General features: G+C 41.2%; 3 protein-coding genes across 5 annotated transcripts; 2 read left to right on the top strand and 1 right to left on the bottom strand.

Moving 5' to 3' along the window:
* Positions 1-704: 704 nt before the first annotated feature.
* On the top strand, positions 705-2,830 carry tomm6 (translocase of outer mitochondrial membrane 6 homolog (yeast)). Its single transcript, XM_036534264.1, has 3 exons — positions 705-855; positions 2,196-2,321; positions 2,704-2,830. The coding sequence occupies exons 1-2, from the start codon at positions 755-757 to the stop codon at positions 2,290-2,292; spliced, it is 198 nt and encodes a 65-aa protein (XP_036390157.1). The 5' UTR covers positions 705-754; the 3' UTR covers positions 2,293-2,321; positions 2,704-2,830.
* A 1,265-nt stretch (positions 2,831-4,095) lies between these two features.
* On the bottom strand, positions 4,096-6,351 carry c7h1orf74 (chromosome 7 C1orf74 homolog). 3 transcript variants are annotated; one of them, XM_036534336.1, is made up of 2 exons: positions 6,286-6,351; positions 4,096-5,179 (listed from the first exon to the last, which is right to left on the bottom strand). In XM_036534336.1, exon 2 carries the CDS (start codon positions 5,135-5,137, stop codon positions 4,322-4,324), a length of 816 nt encoding a protein of 271 aa, XP_036390229.1. In that variant the 5' UTR covers positions 5,138-5,179; positions 6,286-6,351; the 3' UTR covers positions 4,096-4,321. The 3 variants fall into 3 exon arrangements, with proteins under 3 accessions (XP_036390229.1, XP_036390228.1, XP_036390230.1); XM_036534335.1 differs by lacking the exon at positions 6,286-6,351 and adding an exon at positions 5,546-5,675; XM_036534337.1 differs by lacking the exon at positions 6,286-6,351 and adding an exon at positions 5,546-5,675 and having other exon boundaries at positions 4,096-5,174.
* Positions 5,747-16,383, top strand: fam50a (family with sequence similarity 50 member A). The gene is made up of 13 exons (XM_036534334.1): positions 5,747-5,972; positions 7,245-7,329; positions 8,057-8,156; positions 8,769-8,893; positions 9,115-9,191; positions 9,360-9,426; positions 10,587-10,648; positions 11,256-11,332; positions 12,100-12,154; positions 12,570-12,618; positions 13,683-13,753; positions 14,051-14,161; positions 15,989-16,383. Exons 1-13 carry the CDS (start codon positions 5,862-5,864, stop codon positions 15,995-15,997), a joined length of 999 nt encoding a protein of 332 aa, XP_036390227.1. The 5' UTR covers positions 5,747-5,861; the 3' UTR covers positions 15,998-16,383.
* The last annotated feature ends 1,404 nt before the right edge of the window (positions 16,384-17,787 follow it).

Raw genomic sequence — 17,787 nt, 5'->3', positions numbered from 1 at the left:
AAAATCTATGTGTTAAATGTGCGCTTAAATCCCTCCACTAGCTTCCTGTCGCAGCCAGGATCAGATTCAAAACGCTGACCCTCGCCTTCTCTGCAGTCAACAGGACAGCCCCTACCTATCTCCAAGACCTCATCCAGCCCGACACCCGCCCGGCCCCTACGCTCAGCAGCAACTGGACGTCTTGCTCTTCGCACATACAGAGCGGGCTGTTCTCGCTCTGCAAGGCAACGACGTTTCTCCTCTATCGCTCCCCAGTGGTGGAACGAGCTCCCTGACCCGCTACCGACAGGTCCATCACTGCAGTCCTTCAGACATGGTCTGAAGACACATCTCTTCAGACACTATCTGAACTGACCTATCACACATTCGCCAGCATAAAAAAATTTGCTAGTTAAAAGGACCAAGAGTTTTCCATTATACTATGCTACACAGAGAAATATGTTTTATGCATCCACAACGGAACGCAAGAAACTATTCGGCACCTGCTAGTGCAATGTTAGCAACTGAAGTAACAGTACAGAAGGAAAAAGAAAATACGTGTTAATTAAGACGTTTGATACTGGGGTTCTGGCGTTTTAATTAGCCCAAACAATTTGTGAAGACATGACGTCATCGTCTCGTGTAGTACAGCTCAGCCTCCGCGCTGTAGGTGGCAGTAAATCGACACGTCCGTGGCTCATATCCTAAACGTTTAGTAACCTGGGTCGAATGTAGGAAGCTGTACGAAGAGGTCAGCACACAAGCGTTACCGAGGATGAGTGGGGTAAGCAAGAAATCAGCGGCGGGTCCTTCTGGCATCAAGGAGTGGATCTCCTCCGCATGTCGCTTTGCCACAGACAGGAATGACTTCAGAAGGTGATTATGATACTAAATCAAGTAATCTGGAGGTTTGTGCGCAGAGGGAACTGTTTTAGCTTGCCATTAGCAACCCACGTGTGCAGTGTGGTGAATTTAGCTACACACATGACATTGTTAGCAAGTAACTCAGTAATCCCTTCGGACTGAAGATATAGCATTATGTGTAAATGGTATTGTGGTATTTTATTAACGTTTAGCTATCTAGTTTGTCGATTTACGCACGCTTTCACTACTATGGGTGAAGTCCATTGATATCACTAAGTGAGTGATCTTGGATCTTGTTCTGAATATTCTAGGCTTGCTTTTTAATTGTTGGGCTGATGAACGCTCTTTGGCATCATTACCTAAAGCCAGCATAATGTTAAACTGTGTAGTGTTAATTATGTTGCGTTGGGTGAAGATAACGTTAGTCGAACTGGTTTACCTTCCATACTGCAGCTAACTTGAGATATAACCAGCTTTAATTCCAAAATGGCCACCGCAAGATGGCTGGCTTTTGCTGCGATATTTATGTGTAAAGTAGTGTGGGCTTTCCAAAATATCACGATTTGGGTTGAAGCTGTTTGTCGTCCCTGGGGCAATATTTTCAGAGGCTTCCAGGTGAAATGTTGGAAGATTCTGTCGGATGATTCTCAGTCACGATCATCAATCAGGGGCTGCGGACATCCACTTTCACAATGTTTAGTTGTGTGGTTACTGTGTGGTTAGCCCATCCGGACAGTATAAAACCCAGTTGATCTATGTACCGATCGCACTGAAGTGATGATCTCGAACAGCCTCGAATGGCGGTCATTTCAAAACGGAAAGAAAATCATAACAATGACAGTCGAGTAGATGTGTACTTGTTAAAGAGTCCAACTACATGATCGATAACCCAATTAATTGTAATCGAAATGAAAGCCTTTTTTAAATTGTAGCATGGTTCTTCGTATTTTTTTCAAGGCATGTCACATTTCTAAACATTAGAAATGACAAGGAAAAACTTTTGAGTCTCTCAGAGGAGAAGTTGTCCACATAAAATGTTAAACATGTACTGGTGTTATCTTGCATAAATACTGCATGACAGCTTGCTCAAGTGTGTTGATTTCACTGCGTTCCTATTTGGTCATAAAACTAAAAGGTTTGTAAAATGACTAAATAGAAAATTGAACATGAATTCACTCCCTGCATGTAGCTATGTGCTAAATGTATTGGTTTGTTGTTTTTGTAAGGTGGCTGTCAGTTGTTTGTTATTTGCACGTTTTCCAGTTATTAACAAGGCATCGAGGTAAAAAGCACACCCTCTCTGAATTAAACCAAAAGAAAACCACCTCATGCTGGATATCTTTGCCTCACAGGAACCTGCTGGTGAATTTAGGTCTGTTTGCAGCGGGAGTTTGGGTGGCAAGGAATTTGTCTGACTTCGATTTGATGTCGCCTCAACCAGTCGCTTAGCTGCAACTTCCGGCAGCATTCTGAGAGAGGTACTAAATGTTTTTCTTTGTAAAAATTTAATGTTGCATAGTGAGAAAGTGTCTGCTAAAATTAATTGTTGCTGTTCGTGATTGTAGTAGTTGTAGCAGTATAAAGAGGTTGGTATCTCCAAACGTAAACCAGGCTTCCAGGTCTTAATTGCAGATTAAATTTTGACTTTGTTCTAGAATGATTTAATTCAAATTTAATAAAAACATTTCCTTTTTCCATGTATTTTTTTTTTTATTTTTGATTTGAACATTAAGCCTATGGCAGTTAGTGTGTATGGGAAATTGCTCCCACAGTGGGGATTTTGTAACGAAGATTGCAGTGCTTTTGTTTTATTGCACACAGTTAAAACCATGACTTTCTCCTGTATGTGTACATTTTCAGCTCCATCTGAATGAGTGTGAAGGAAGACTGGATGTCCCACTGCTGTGTTCTAAGCCATTGGACCAAAATTGTAAAGGTCATGTGCTCTGTGAAAATGTAAAACCCCAATAAATTATACTTCCCACAAGCTAAGCTGAAATCTCTGAAAATGTTAATGGCTCGTGATTTTCAAAATTGAAAAGTGATAGCTAGCAATGTGTTCTTTCTTTGATGTTAAAATGTCATGGATGCAATTCATTACATTCTGTCAAAGCACTATGGAGAGATGCAAGACAGAAGAGAAACAGTATGACATGTAAACTACACAGAACATCAGGAACTCAGATGCTCAGCTGTCAACACTGTGCCCTTTCAAAATTTTGAAAGATGGCAATAGTGTAAATGTTTTCATTGGTATGACAGGAGCATGTCCTTGGATAATGGTTATTTCATAATTGCACACTACATCTACTGCAAAGCGGTTGTCTGTTAAATGGTGATGACTCAACTGCTGTGTGAAATTCATTACCACCCCTCTGTATACCCCAAGAGGATAAGTGACTCAGAATACACATACAACCCCAAGGCTATGAATGTGTCATAAAGGTCATGAATGCTGTGAAATTTGTGCTGCTGATGATGGAATCTTAATTTGGAATGATGCATAAAATGTGTGAAAGAGTGAAATGATTGCTTGTTTTGTGTCACATATTTGATATAAAGGGCTGCCTTCTCACATAGAGCTAGCCTGGAGTTGGGCCCTGCTGTTTGGCACTTAGCTGCTTTCAAATATTTATTTTTGGGAGTATGTTGGGAGGCATGTTCATTGATTAGGATTGAAAAGGTGGCTCCAATGAGCAAAGTGACACACACAACTATGGTAATACGGCTATAATAATGTGCTATTACTGAAGGAAAATATTTCAGAGGTGCAAAAGGTTGCTTAATTTGTAAAGACAGCCAGTAAACAGACAACACCAAACATAAGGCTTTAGCATGTTTGAGAGTGCTCTGCAAAATTGAGACGGGATAAGGGTGGCCTTTTTGTAAGACCAAAATAGTTTGCCCAGAATATGTTTTTTGAAATGTTGTGATGATTTAAACCTGTCTAAAAAATCTTTTGGTCTGATTTCATCAACCTCCTGTTGGTTTTTTATTATTTAAAAAACCTGCAGTGTGTGCAATGTTTTTTGAGGCCAAACCTCTTGCATTGCTCAGTAAGTTTTATGTCCGAAAGGAATCTAGTCACAGTTTCTCCTTCCTGTTTAGTACCGAGTGTGAGATTCTACTTATATCTCAAACAATGTTGATGACAGATCACAGAAGTACTGAACAAGGTAAGGAAAGCTAAAATTCTAGGATGACATTGACATAAACTGCCATTTCATACAACATTAACAGCGAGAGGTGGAATTTTTTTATTTGTAAAAAAAGATTTATAACCAACTTAAAAATACTTGTCATGACTTATGTACATTTTTGTGAAAATCATAACCACTTTACTTGTATTCAGCTGCTTGTGTACTGCCTGTGACATGCTGCTAGGGTTCCCTGCAGTCCTTCATGTGCTGTGCTTTTGGCCCTGCTGGCAGTCACAGAAGGCACTGCAGGCCTGTATGACCAGGGAATAGAATCAGATTCAAAGTGCAACTGAGGGCAGGAGCACTGTCTCTGTGGAAACTGTGAGAGCAGAGAAGGTGGACTGGTGGCTGAACCGCTCATGCAGTTTTTCAGCCCAGCTGTCCAACATGGGCTGAGTCTCTGACATCAACACCTGTGGGATGCTGAAGGAGTAGAAACAGTGCCTGCTGCCCCCGGCAACGGCATCCCAGGAAGCGGTGGCTGTGGTAACCAGCAGGGGCATCATACTCAGGCAGTTCTCAAAACTCATCTTCTGGTCAAACCAGTAGGTGGCAGGGAAACCTAAGAGGATTCCAAAGAGGGTGCACAGGTTCCAGTGCCCACACAGCCCCTCTCCCACAGTGAGGACCTCAGGGGTGCCTCTCCCTGCCCCTTGTGTTAGCTTTCTCAAATCACCCAGAATTCCCTGCACTGACTCCTCAGCCCCACTGGATTCCATGTTTGTCAGCATGGGCTGAGCCCTCGACTGAGACACATCCATGACAGAAATGTTTTTTTTCAAAAGCAGTTCTTCCAAGTGTAAGATAATCAGGTCCAAGTTGACAATAAGGGTATTGTCATCTACCACCACCACATGCAGTGCATTGGCCACAAGTCCGAATGCCCCCAGCGTGTGCAGGTACTGCTGGATCTTGTCTGGCCCAGCTGAGTTGGTGTCGTACAACAGTGCAGGTTTCAGACCTGAATCCACTGCCAGGATCTGGGCAGCAAGGTTCAAGCACAAAGACCGAGACAAGGGTTTCCTCTTCTTTCCTGAAGCCAGGTATTGTCGGGCAGCAGCAACAAAGGCCTCTGGGTAAGCCATCACTTCCATCAGTACACAGACTTGAACATGTCCTAGGAATGTGCATCTATGCTGGAGGGATGGGGGGAAAAGACCTGTCATTCACTGTGCATAATTCTGAAATTATTACAGATCTTGAAGCATGACCACACAAACCTAATTATGTAGCCAGAACCCAATGTTCGGCCTTATTAACTTCTGACAGAACCAGCACATTTTCTTTCCTATGGGTCTACACGATAGAAACGTTTTTAAAGTGCTTTAATACCTGCAGGATATAAGTTGTTTAGCTCTGTTACTTCAACCAAAAACTTAATATCAGTATCTGCGACTTTCACTTGTAAGAAAGAGCGCTAAATAGAAAGTTAATAGATGGATGAAACTCGGTCGCTGGTTGGCCATTAAGTTTCCCGGTGCCGAATATACGCATTCTCTGACCTGCTTACAGCTGGAATAGAGTCATTCTTCGGACACTGTGATAGGAAAGATTATGTGAGGCCATCGGTCATGTTATGATTAATGGTAGATCGTGTCGCCGGAATACTTAGAGGTCAGATGGAGCAGCAACAACCGGAGGAGGAAGACGCAGAAGATTAAAATGACGACTTCCGTCCGAGACACTATCCGAAAACTCTGCTGTGCGCCTGCGCATGATACTGTGTTTCGGCCCTGATGCTCTGCCTTGGTCTCGTAAACTGAAGGTGGTATTTGTATCATTTTAAACGATTCGAATTTTATTTGAGATAAAGACGCCATGGCGCAGTACAAGGGAGCCGCCAGCGAAGCTGGGAGGGCTATGCAGCTGATGAAAAAGCGAGAAAAAGAACGGGAACAGCTGGAGCAACTGAAACAAAAAATAGCTGAGGTAACGTTAGCCTGCTAACAAGTCAACAATCTGTAGGTTTAACCAGCGATTATAGTCGCTAGCTAAACAATACTCTCATGTAATCAGTCAGCTTTACAAGATGTTTCATATGTATGTTTGATGTCAAAATGCTAGATAAAAAGTTGAATTCTGGGCTGTTTGATTCTTGCTACACAGATGTAGTTAGCTACTTTGTTGAGAAGCTCAGTGAAAACGTGCCCGTTGAGGGTTACAGTTAAAACGAATGATTGAACTAACCAACTAGATAGCAAGATCAAGTAACGTTAGTTTGTTAATTGTGTGCATTGGTTACCTCTTTGCATGGTTCGTCTTCCGATAGTGGAGTGAGCACAACGCTTTCTGCAATGTTTTGATCATGTGGAGCTAGTCCGTGTAACATGGAATGCCGAACTGCAGCAAATATACGCGCAGCAGCGTGGCGGACTGTCAAGTGCGAAACATTGTGCTAACTTGGTATTTTCGCTAGAAAGTCAATAGGGGGAGAATTTGTTGTTTCACGGATTCATTAAGAAAAGAGTGGTGTAGCTATATTTGTTCATTGTAGTGCGATCATTAAGGTCTTTGACGCTGTATGCGTTCAAATTTGGAGAGTAAAGATGCGCTTTTAGGAAGTCAATAACTCAAGATCATGTCAACCTAGTTGTCTGGCTCAATAGTGGTAGTGCTTAAAACGAACTAATTTTCAGTTTCCTCCGAATGAAGTACACTAAACTACTCCAAGGGCAGAGAACGCTCCCTTTTATTTCTAATTTGAGATTTCAGATGTGAGAAACCTTTTACGTAGTGAAAGTGAGGGGACTGGTCTGACAGACACTGACAAATTAACATCATAAAGAATTTTTTTTGGAAAGGTCCTTATATTAACATATTTATCTTGTAAACTCCATTACTATCACTGGCCGTCTTCCAGTGCAATCTGAACACTGCATCTCGGTTCCACCTCAGTCTTTGCCTCCTAACACCTGCTACTTGTAGCGTTTGCTGTTTATTTTATGTGGAGAATTGTGATGTGTTTTGGGGTCTGTTTCCCTTGTCTAGTCAGTTCACACTAGTTAATAACAGGTAGGGCTTGAATAGTGATATGCTCACACTCATTGGTCTTGGATTGTTGTTAGCCTGGTCTGACATTGTTGCTCATTCAACTTGAATGGTTGCACATGTTCTATTCTGCTGGAAATTGCTCCGGATAATACCATCTGCTAAATGAATGTAATGTAATGTACAATATCCAACCTTCTTCTGCTGTTGTAGGACAACATGGTGAAGTCCAACATTGATAAGAAGTTTTCTGCCCATTATGATGCTGTGGAAGCAGAGCTGAAGTCCAGCACTGTGGGTGAGTGATTTTCTTTTTCACACCGTCCACAAAGCATATGTTTTTAGTCACTTCACCTGATCTGTAGTTAACTCACTAAAGCCATTCCATATGTTTTCAGTCCCTTAGAATGATTTAAATGCTTTTCCTGTTGAGTGAGCTTGTGCAGGCAAGAGTGGTTCAAATCTAGCTGGGTTCCTTCCTGTCAGTTTAAAGAGACAGCATCTTGCAAGTGAACCACAACAGCCACAGCATGCTTTTTGATGTAGTTTTATTCAATTAAAACATGATTGTACTCAAAGACTTTGTCAAAGTATGAATATATTTGGTGCCACAGTTGAAGGCAAAGAGCAAGTTAGAGCACCGTTATTTCTCTCACCTGTAGCTTCCATATTTTCTCTGCCTAGAGTTCCCAGTATGCCCAGTTGATGTTAATTGTATATTATGGTATATTATGAATTTGTGTTCTATGGACCGTGTTATTGTAGTATACTTGCCTTTTGTCAGAGTGCACAAGTTAGCTTGTGGTAGGGCTTGAATAGTGTTATGCTCACACTCACTGGTCTGTGAGAGTTGTGAGCCTGGTCTGACACTGTTGCTTGTTTAAATTGAATGGATACACTTGTGTTGTATTGTGATGGAAATCGCTCTGGATGAGTGTAATGTAATGAGGTTGTTCAGACTAACAAGGGAGAAATTGCAAAGTGTGTCCTTTTCATTTTACATGGGGTTTTTATGTTCTCTTCAGGCCTTGTCACTCTCAATGACATGAAGGCCAAGCAGGAGGCCCTGGTGAAGGAGCGCGAAAAGCAGCTGGCCAAGAAGGAACAGTCAAAGGAGTTGCAGCTGTGAGCCCCTCTCTTTGTGATTTGTGTCCAAGTCTCTCTTTCAGTTAAATGCACATGCACATCTTTCATAATTCATCTTGCCGAGATGAGCCTGAGAAGCTGCCTGAGCAAAACACACTTGACAGTGATGTGGTCCCTCAGGGCGCAGTTAATTTGGTAGGCATTTGTCTGTTCTTCACTGGACTTATTGCTGGTTTCTGTAATTATAGTTTTGTGGAATTTTTTGTGTATGCGCGTATTGTTACTTGCCAGTTAACTTTCCTTCCCAGATCACTAACTCTACGTAGAGTTTGAAAAGGAGTCTCTCTACAAGTGTCACCTTGTCTCAAATTATGGAAACAGAGCTAAGTCGGTATAACGTTGTTCACATACAGATGAGGGAAGTTTGAAGGTAGATAACTTTGTGTAAATGTATTCTAATCCAAACCTACAAAAACTGAGCAGTCCGTGATAGCAGTCAAGTGTGAGAAGAAAATAGTCTTATCATTTTAGCTGCACTGCCAGCTGAACAGTAGACTCCTTTCCATCTTGCCATTAATCTGTGAATAAAGGCAGCTGTTGGCCAGTGTCTCTCTGTCCTTATCTCCTTCTTGTCTGGCCCTGCCTCCACAGGAAGTTGGAGAAGCAGAAAGAGAAGAAGAGGAAGGAAGAGCAGAAGAGGAAGATTGCCAGCCTGTCCTTCAACCCTGAAGATGAAGAGGAGGAGGAGGAAGAGGAGGAGGAGGAAGAAGAGGAATGTGGGTTGCTTACTTAAGAATTTGTAGAGTGTTAAAATCTGTCCATAGACCTCTATATAAATATGTAATTCAATGGGGATGTCTATGTACAAATGAAATATGCCTTGGTGTTAAAATATCAAAGCTGGTATACCAAGCTCAACCAGCTGAGAAACAACATGGAAATAAGACCAGCAGAATGATTTTTTTTTCATTCCTTTGTTTCATTTTTCTGTTCTCAGATATCCCAGTAAAGAAGAAGAAACTGGGAAAGAACCCTGACGTGGACACCAGCTTTCTGCCTGACAGGGATCGAGAGGTGAGTCACCCGCTTTTCTTTTAATTGTATCTTAAACTTTAAACTGAAGTTAAACATTTATGCATTTATAGGAGGATGATACTTGCCTGGATGTAAACTGAATGTTTATGTGACTTTGTTTAGGAAGAGATTTGTTTAGACTTAAATTAAACGCTTATGTGCTTATAGGAAGAGGAGAATCGTATGAGGGAGGAGCTTCGGCAGGAGTGGGAACGTAAACAGGAAAAAATCAAGAGTAAGGAACCACCCATGTGCTTGATGACTAGTTTTGCGAGTAATACATGTGGCTGTTGATTGCACTGGAGTACCCTCAAAGTAACAGTAAAAATGGTACAGTATAAATGAATATTTTGTTTAAAGAGTGAGGCATGTATAAGGTATTTCTTATGCAGCAACCACTTGTTAAGTGCTTGGCATGTCCAAGCAAAATTTAAGGATGAAGGCCTGTCATTTCACAAAAAAACACAAAATCTATAAAGGACATTAATCCTGTTTTGATGTCAGGTAAAGATTTGTCACCGGGCCGCTTTTTAATGTGAAATGAACCCAGGCTTCCTGCCTACAGGTGGAAGGGAGCCTGCTCTGTGAGATGTCACAAAAATCCCATTACTAAATCATCAATCCCCAGTTTTGTTTGGCTAAAACAGACCATTCCCACCAATCATGGTTGCCCCCCTTATAACCCTGCCTACCTAACACTTAGAGACTATATCTCAAGGTAGGAGGCTTTATGTGACATCACAACAGTATCAGTTCCTCAGTTATATTCTCTGTGTGATTTATTGTCATATTAGATGCTTCCTATCAATATCTCAAGTTCTGTATTTTTGATATTACTGACATTTCAAGATGATCATATTGGCTTATAGAGGATTTAATTGCTTCAAATTTGTTTTGTGAATTCAGTGAAAAGAGTAATTTTCTGTTTTTTAATTTAATGCTTGTGTGTGCAGTAGACTGAGGCCTCAACACACAGTGGGGTCATTTTATCATAATTTAAAGTGCAGTTTAACCTTGGAGTTTTGGCCAGGGTTGCAGCAGTGTAGCGCAGTGGTTAAGGGGCAAGTCTTGTAACCCAAACTTTGCTAGTGGGCACCGTGGGTGTAGCCATTGACTATGGTACTTCCCACTGCTTCTTTAAATAGCTATATGAATGATTTGGTTGCTGTCTAAGTCCCTATGGGTCAGAGTCTCTCCTGTGCAGAAATAGAATGTAAGGACACTAAAACAACTTAAAGTTGTATAGTTGTGGAAAAGAAGGTTGGATCCCTCCTTAGTGTCCGGAGAAGTCATTGTCTCTTAGAGCCTAAGTGACACCATTAGCTGCTTTTTGTGGTAATTCTCAGGGGGCGTACTCTGTCTTTGCCTGAAAGCGTCTGGTTTGCTCTGTTGCAGGTGAAGAAATTGAGATCACTTTCAGCTACTGGGACGGTTCAGGACATCGCCGGACTGTAAAGGTAGAGGGGGGGGGGGGGTCACACGTGGAGTCAGAGTGCACTTCAGCACACCTGCTCCCTAAGAGAGCACGCACATACCTGCTCCCTAAGAGAGCACGCACATACCTGCTCCCTAAGAGAGCGCATCTTCTCCATAAGATCATTAGAGAGTACAACGGCACGAGCAGGCTCCTCAGCCTGTGTTGTTTTCAGGCATCCTTATGCGTGCGCTTTACTATGTTCCGTGTCACAGTGCTGTATGTTCTTCAGTTTGTGGAGGACTTTTCTAATCTGAAATGTTGGACGCGATCACAATCCCAGGCACAATCAGATATACAAGAATTACCACCCGTTAACCTTTGGGGGGAGGCATGTTAAGAATTAGATGCTAAGGACCATGGTTTTGCCAAATGATGAGCAATTTGTAGATGCATGTGCTCACATGTGGAAGGGATTAAGCTGTAATGAAGACCGACATGTGCAGTGCTTGGAAGCCTATGGGTTTGTACTAATGTAGGCCATCTTGTACTAATAACGGTTATTTTAAACTTGTTTGTCCTGGGCTGTGAAAGTATGGCATGGCAATCAGGATCTTTGTGGTTTTTTTGTTGTTTTTTTTTATGTGCAGATGAAGAAAGGCAACACCATGCAGCAGTTTCTGCAGAAAGCTCTGGAAGTCCTCAGGAAAGACTTCAGTGAGCTGAGGTAAAAGTGGCAATTCACTGGACCTCAGTCACAATCAGCTAAGTTTGTACACTCTGACATGGCGCTACAAAGACGTTTGCTGAAATGTTTAGGTGAAAAGGCAAGTGAGAGAGATTCAGTCAGTAAAAGGCCCTTTGGATATAAGAGGCTGCTAAGGAGTGTGTAGTGGGTTGACTAGTATGCATAGTCATAATTGCTGCCCTGCATAAACTTTCATACAAGACACATACTGTTTAACAGGTGAGCCAATGAAATTTTTCACAGATTAGTGATCATGAGAAAAACATATTACAGTGTTTATGAAGCTTCATTCTGTTCTGTTACTGCATCCCTGTCAGAAGTGGCCGAGCAGCATCAGATCTGCAGTTAGTTTGTTTTTGTCAATCTCTTCATGATATCTGGCATAGTGGGGAAAATGCAAGAAAGGAGCAACCTCTGAATCAGAGTGAAAATTAAACCGCTGTGCTGCTAAAGTTAACAAATGCTTGTGAAGCGCTCAGATAAGTGGGAAGGTACAAAGGAGGTTAGTGCCTGCAGTCACCTAGAGGCTGCCCGTTTTAACCCCAGTCTTCTCCCTCTCGGTGCTGCTTGAGCAGAATCACGCTTAGCATCTCAAACAGAGTCTCACAGAGAGGTCTGACAGAGAGGTCTCACAAAGAAATTTCACAGAGAGGCTTTTACTGAGATTTCACAGAGGTTGTTGCTTTATGTTTTTGATGGGTCAGTTCACTAGAGACATGGTGAGTAAAATTGTCTCTGTGTGGCAGGTCGGCTGGAGTCGAACAGCTGATGTATATTAAAGAGGATCTCATCATTCCACACGTAAGCTCTCTGCGTTCTTCTGGGTGTCTAGAATTAATTATGGAGCAACCAGATTATCAGTAATAATAATAATAATAATCTGGGTATCTCAGTGGCTTTTTTTTTTTTACAGTGAAGTGGGTGAGGAGGTTTGCACCCTCCTGGATGATATGTGGCAGCCATTTTGAACTAGAACACTCAAAACACTCAGCTGAGGTTAGGGAGGGAGGGAGGATGTGCGGCTGAAGTGGGAGTGTGATTGCAAAAGAGATCATTTTTTACAGATGTGACTAAATTTTCAAACATGAGGGTAAGGTCTATAAAGCCAAGATCGTGCAAAGAAAAACTCAACCAGCCTCCAGAAATGGTCATTAGTCAAATTTATTGCATTTTTGCGGTTAGCTTGGGCTTCTGAACTTTGTAATTTGTCTTCCAGCATCACAGCTTCTACGACTTCATTGTTACAAAAGCCAGAGGAAAAAGTGGTGAGTTTTTTTTTTATTATTCTTTTGGGCAAAATTTATATAAATCGGGATGCTTATTGTTGACACCATCAACTTGTAAATGTTGCCATACTTAAGTATGTGCTGACAAGAAACTAAGAAAAATATTGAGAACTGAAAAATATAAGACAGTGGTCTGCTTCCTGTTTTTTATAAGTGAGTCTAATTGGAGGGAATGATTTTATTGGATGTGGTGATGTTGTCACTGCTACAGACTTTTGTCTGTGGCTCCCAAGTGGCAGCAAGGTGCTCACCTGAAGTGCAGATTGAGCTCAACGGCTCAGGTCTGAAACCAGATGTGTCATCTGCCAACAGTGACTGGGTGTCCACACCAGCAGAACAGATTTGCTTTGTTCTGCTGGGGACAGGGCTGGGTAGGTCAGCCAGGGGGTCCTTGTTTCACCTCTCAGGTGCCCTGCGATTTGCCAGATGCTTGCAAGTTTCTTTCCGCAGGTGACATTAGTGGAGTAGAGCCCAAACTCCAGTTCACCCCTACCTCGCTGAGGTCTACTGTGTGACTGGTAGCGTGAAAACTAAGTCATGGTGTATCAGAGGGTTGCGTTTGTCTCACTTGAGCATTCCTGTATCAGTGTAGAAGGTTATGGTGAGACAAACCTAGTGGACAGATGGGGATTCCAAAGAGGGTTATTTACAGGGAAGAAGAGTTTTATTTGTCCATGTACAAAAGGCTCACTGTGAGCCATACATCTGAACATTGGTATGTCAACTGCACAATCTATATATCCAGTGTCTTTTTACCAGCAGGTAAAGTTTACTGAGATTTCCTTCACATTAATCCCTAGTATTGCCTCTTCTTAAATACATCTTAAATATACGTTTGAAGGGTTTTTCAGTTTGTTATACTATTGCTGTCTCTCCCATTCCTGTGTTTTGCTGCAAGCACTGAAACTGATTACTGGAGACACGGCATGTAAACCTAACCCGAAATTGACTGGACTCAATTAAAATGAATAGTCTTTGTGAGGGTATTTTGCCTTCATGTTGTGCTTTCTGTGGTTTAACAAGCATTCTGTTTGCCCCCAAAGGACCGCTGTTTAACTTTGATGTTCATGAGGATGTTCGGTTGCTAAGCGACGCCACAGTGGAAAAAGATGAAGTGAGGTTTTTCTCATTCACGTGTTTTATAGAATGCCAGTGAACGTTAGTCAAGGCTTTTATTGAACATCTTGATAACTGTTTTTTTTATTGCGTCAATTTATTTTGCATTTTTGTGGAGAACAAACCCATCTGTGTGCGTAAGTCTTCAGTATTAGTAAAGAGCAGAATCCATACCCATTTAGAAGTCCCCAAGGAATGACAGGGTTCTACCATGAGCGAGCGTGTGTGTGTGTGTGTGTGTAATACACACCCATAAACTGTTCTGTAACACGGGGGTGTTACTCCTTGCCCACAGTCTCATGCAGGGAAGGTGGTGTTGAGGAGCTGGTATGAAAAAAACAAGCACATCTTTCCAGCAAGCCGCTGGGAGCCGTACGACCCAGAGAAGAAATGGGACAAATACACAGTGAGTAGCATTTTCTTCTGCTTTATCAGATAAATTTAGCTTCCTTGCCAGTCCTTTAAGAAAATACGTGAAAGTGCCTTTGTAGAGAAGCTGGCCGACACTTCTTCCATAAATGAGCCATAAGGATTAAGGTTAAAAGAAACAATTTATTTTTAAAACAAAACTATAAAGACGAAGAAATCAGCCTACACCAACCAAAAGCAGGGACAAAATGAGCCTTCCCTCCTGCTCTCTGGCCCATCTGTATTTAATCCACCGTCAATTAGTCAGGTGCGGCTTGTTAGCGGCTTGCGGTTTGTTCCCCAAACCAATTACACACATGTGAACAATCAACAAATGACCAATCAGTCATCATTTAGGCTGCATCTGAATACTCATACTGCCTTACTATATAGTACACAAAAAGCAGTACGTCACAATCTGGAGGGTGTCCAAATACTCAGTAGGCATTTAATAGTAGTCGAACAGTACCCGGATGACATACTACATCCGTTGAAATTTGTGCAAACGTACTACACTACGCTATCCCATAAGTCAGCTGGAGTCTGAATAGCCGAAGAAGAAGAATTCCCTGAGAAAAGCATAAAAAGCTGCCTGCAAGTCGCTCTTCGCGAAGATGTACGACAACGCCTTTGAGTGGCACTGTCAGTGTCAAGTGCCATTTTTGCAGCATAAGACATTTTGTGGTACCATCAAAGATCGCTAATCTGAGGTAAATTCTACTACAGTAACGGTCGGGTAGTAGGTTCTTAACCGACATTAGTGCGAACTGAGTATTCGGATGCAGCCATAGTCTCTAGGTCAGCATTTCACAAACCTCTCCTGGAGGACCCCTTGTCCTGCATGTTTTAGATCTCTCCCTGCTCCAACACAGCTGATTCAAATGATCAGTTTGTTATTGAGCAGCTTTAGTAGTTCATAACGAGTTGATCATTTGAATTACCTGTGTTGGAGCAGGGAGGAAATCTAAAACATGCAGGGCAGGGAGTCCTCCAGGAGAGGATTGGGAAACGCTGCTGTAAAGGGGTCCTGTAGTGAAGGGTGAGAGCTGTCACCCCACCCGATCTCGAACCCGGGTCTACGGGGTGCCAAACCTGCAGCTTGACCACAATGCCGAAGAGCCTGGCTCGTTGATATGGCAGTCAGAGCACATACTCAGCCATAGTGACAGCACCCTGTCACAGGTCCTCCAGGAGAGGTTTGGGAAACGCTGCTCTAGGGAGAGGTGGTGAAGGCTTTCCTTCACAGCCTTTATGTGATTGAATTAAACTTTGGAAGAAGCAAGATTCCTGCAATCTTCTAAACAGCCGCCCAATTCAAAAAATGGATGTTCTGGATGGAGTGGAAAAGTTAATGCCTTTTTTTAATTTCATGAAGCATTTCACACCTGTGTATTAACTGCTTCTTTCTGTATTTGACAAATTGTATTGCACAAAAAATTACTAAAATGTCAGTCCTATCATAAAACTTTATTTTATATAGCTATTCATACATAAATATTTTTACTTGATTTTTTTATTTATTTGTTTGATTTTAATTAAGCTTGAAAGCTCTGTAATTGTTACAGTCCACAGAATCATACTAAATTGTTAACAGATCCTGCAGCAAATCAAATCCAACATTCAAATGCTCGAAATTATCCAAAAGTATGAAGAGGATGCAGGTCAGAATTCTCCAAACGATTAGAGAATACAGTCCAGAGCAAGAGTTGGAACAAAAATGACCTCAACCTGTTGCCATTTTGTGGTCATCAGGACCAGATCCTTTAATTTGCCTAAAATGTACTGTACCAAACTGACATTTTTGTCTCTTTTATTTTTCTTTCAGATCCGGTGAAGAAAGTCTCAGCTGTATATTGTTATATTATAATTATGTATTATAATTATAATATGATATCATTGATCTTGGACATTTATATTATCCTATAACTTTTTGCTCATTTTACTTGTAACTTGTCTTGGTTTAATGTAATAAGAATGAAATGAAAATTAAATTGAATGCATATTATTCATACAAACATTTGGAGTCCTCTTAGGGATGACAGTCAGGGTCTCCCCCTTCTTTCCCTCATCTTTCCATCTCCTGTTTAGAACTTCCCTTGAGCTCAGCACCATGCTATTGTCAGAAGCAGAATGCTAGCTGCACAGAAAAGCCAACATGGAACAGTGGATCTGTGTACATTTAGTTGTGTTTTGAATAAACATTAGAGCGTTCACTATAAATTTTGTCCACTGTGGTTGGGTATACCTATCCTATAAAATATCTATCCTATATAAGCTTGCACCCATACAATCAGCATAAATGTTTTGAAATTACTGTCAATGGCTCCTATTATGATGGACACAAAAAACACAAACTCCAAAATAATAATGATGATGTATTAAACAATAATTTTCTAAAACTATTAATGTAGAAAATAATATTATTTTGTTATTTTAAATTGTAATAATAATATAATTATTTACTTCAAACAAAAGTCTACTACTGGTAACAACCATATTGTGCAAGAAGAAGCAGATGCTACACAGGATATGCTGAAAAGGTAGTTATTATGTGGTTTTTCTTACTATTACAAATAGTGAGAAAACCTACTGCTGATGTAAAGTGCAGTGTAACACCAGTGTATGGAGGCTCACTGTGGGGGGAACGTGCCTCACAAATGTTACCTTCACGTGCTTTGAGTAATCCTGAATCACTAGAACTCTGCTGTGTTCAGGGCAGCTCCTGTACACTAACACTGGGACTCTGCAGTGTTCAGAAAAGGTGAGTAGAACAGCCCTGATTTTAGGAAGTTCGCAGAGCTTGAATCTTATGGGATCATGAAGGGCACTCCAGTCCTCTGAGGTGGTTTCTTTCTTTTATCGTTACTTCACGTGCAAAACTGGACTGGCCTCCTCTGACATAGTGTAATATTTACACTTTGTAAGCTTATGTATGACCAACATTACACGTTGTACATTTGTATGAACACAAGACAGGCTAGTCAAAGCATTTAATATGTTTATGTGTGAGCAAAGTGATGTAAAACAGCATTAATCATAACTGACCTTAGCATGTAAAGTCACACAACACTGGACAGATTTAGAGCTGAGTGAAAAGGAAAGCCAGAACATGACATTTTGCAAGTGCCTGACTGTTTTTAGACAAGTGAAAATCAGCCTCCTCTTTCTCCTGTAAATATCCAAGGTTTGAAAAGAGAAGAGCTGTCGAGTTCATGTGTACGTTGTGTTTTGTTGCTAAGAGTAATTAGTCTTTTTTTTTTTTCTTAAGTGTGCAAGCTTTGTTAATTTCTGGTCAAGACACCCAGCTGCTTTTCTGTGTTTTCATGGCAAACGTTATGATTGGCTTTTGGCCTTAGCTGTACCGTCTTATTTTTCACATGGGTATGATTTTTTTTATGCCTTTTTCGTTCCCTCTCTCTGTGAAAGAAGCAAAAAAATTACATTTTTTTACTGTTGAAATTTAATCGATATTTTACAGTAGTTAGTGTTTTTTTTTCTTGTATAATCCAGTTGTATAGGACTACTTCTTTTCAATTGAAAATATCACATGCTTTTCAAAGATAATCTGTACAAAGTACAGGAACATGCAATTATAAGAGAGCCTGTTCATGCTCTATGAAAATG

Source organism: Megalops cyprinoides, chromosome 7, assembly GCF_013368585.1.
Source record: "Megalops cyprinoides isolate fMegCyp1 chromosome 7, fMegCyp1.pri, whole genome shotgun sequence".
Classification (NCBI taxonomy): domain Eukaryota; kingdom Metazoa; phylum Chordata; class Actinopteri; order Elopiformes; family Megalopidae; genus Megalops; species Megalops cyprinoides.
Note: the sequence above shows the minus strand (reverse complement) of the source record. Positions and strands in the feature narration are given on the sequence as shown.

Bases quoted from the DNA above. Each gene is read 5' to 3' on its own strand.
- tomm6 (XM_036534264.1), top strand. From the start codon at position 755: ATGAGTGGGGTAAGCAAGAAATCAGCGGCGGGTCCTTCTGGCATCAAG. The intron at 856-2,195 runs GTGATTATGATA...TTTGCCTCACAG, and splicing joins GACAGGAATGACTTCAGAAG to GAACCTGCTGGTGAATTTAG.
- c7h1orf74 (XM_036534336.1), bottom strand. From the start codon at position 5,137: ATGGAAGTGATGGCTTACCCAGAGGCCTTTGTTGCTGCTGCCCGACAA.
- fam50a (XM_036534334.1), top strand. From the start codon at position 5,862: ATGGCGCAGTACAAGGGAGCCGCCAGCGAAGCTGGGAGGGCTATGCAG. The intron at 7,330-8,056 runs GTGAGTGATTTT...TGTTCTCTTCAG, and splicing joins GCTGAAGTCCAGCACTGTGG to GCCTTGTCACTCTCAATGAC. The intron at 8,894-9,114 runs GTGGGTTGCTTA...TTCTGTTCTCAG, and splicing joins GGAGGAGGAAGAAGAGGAAT to ATATCCCAGTAAAGAAGAAG.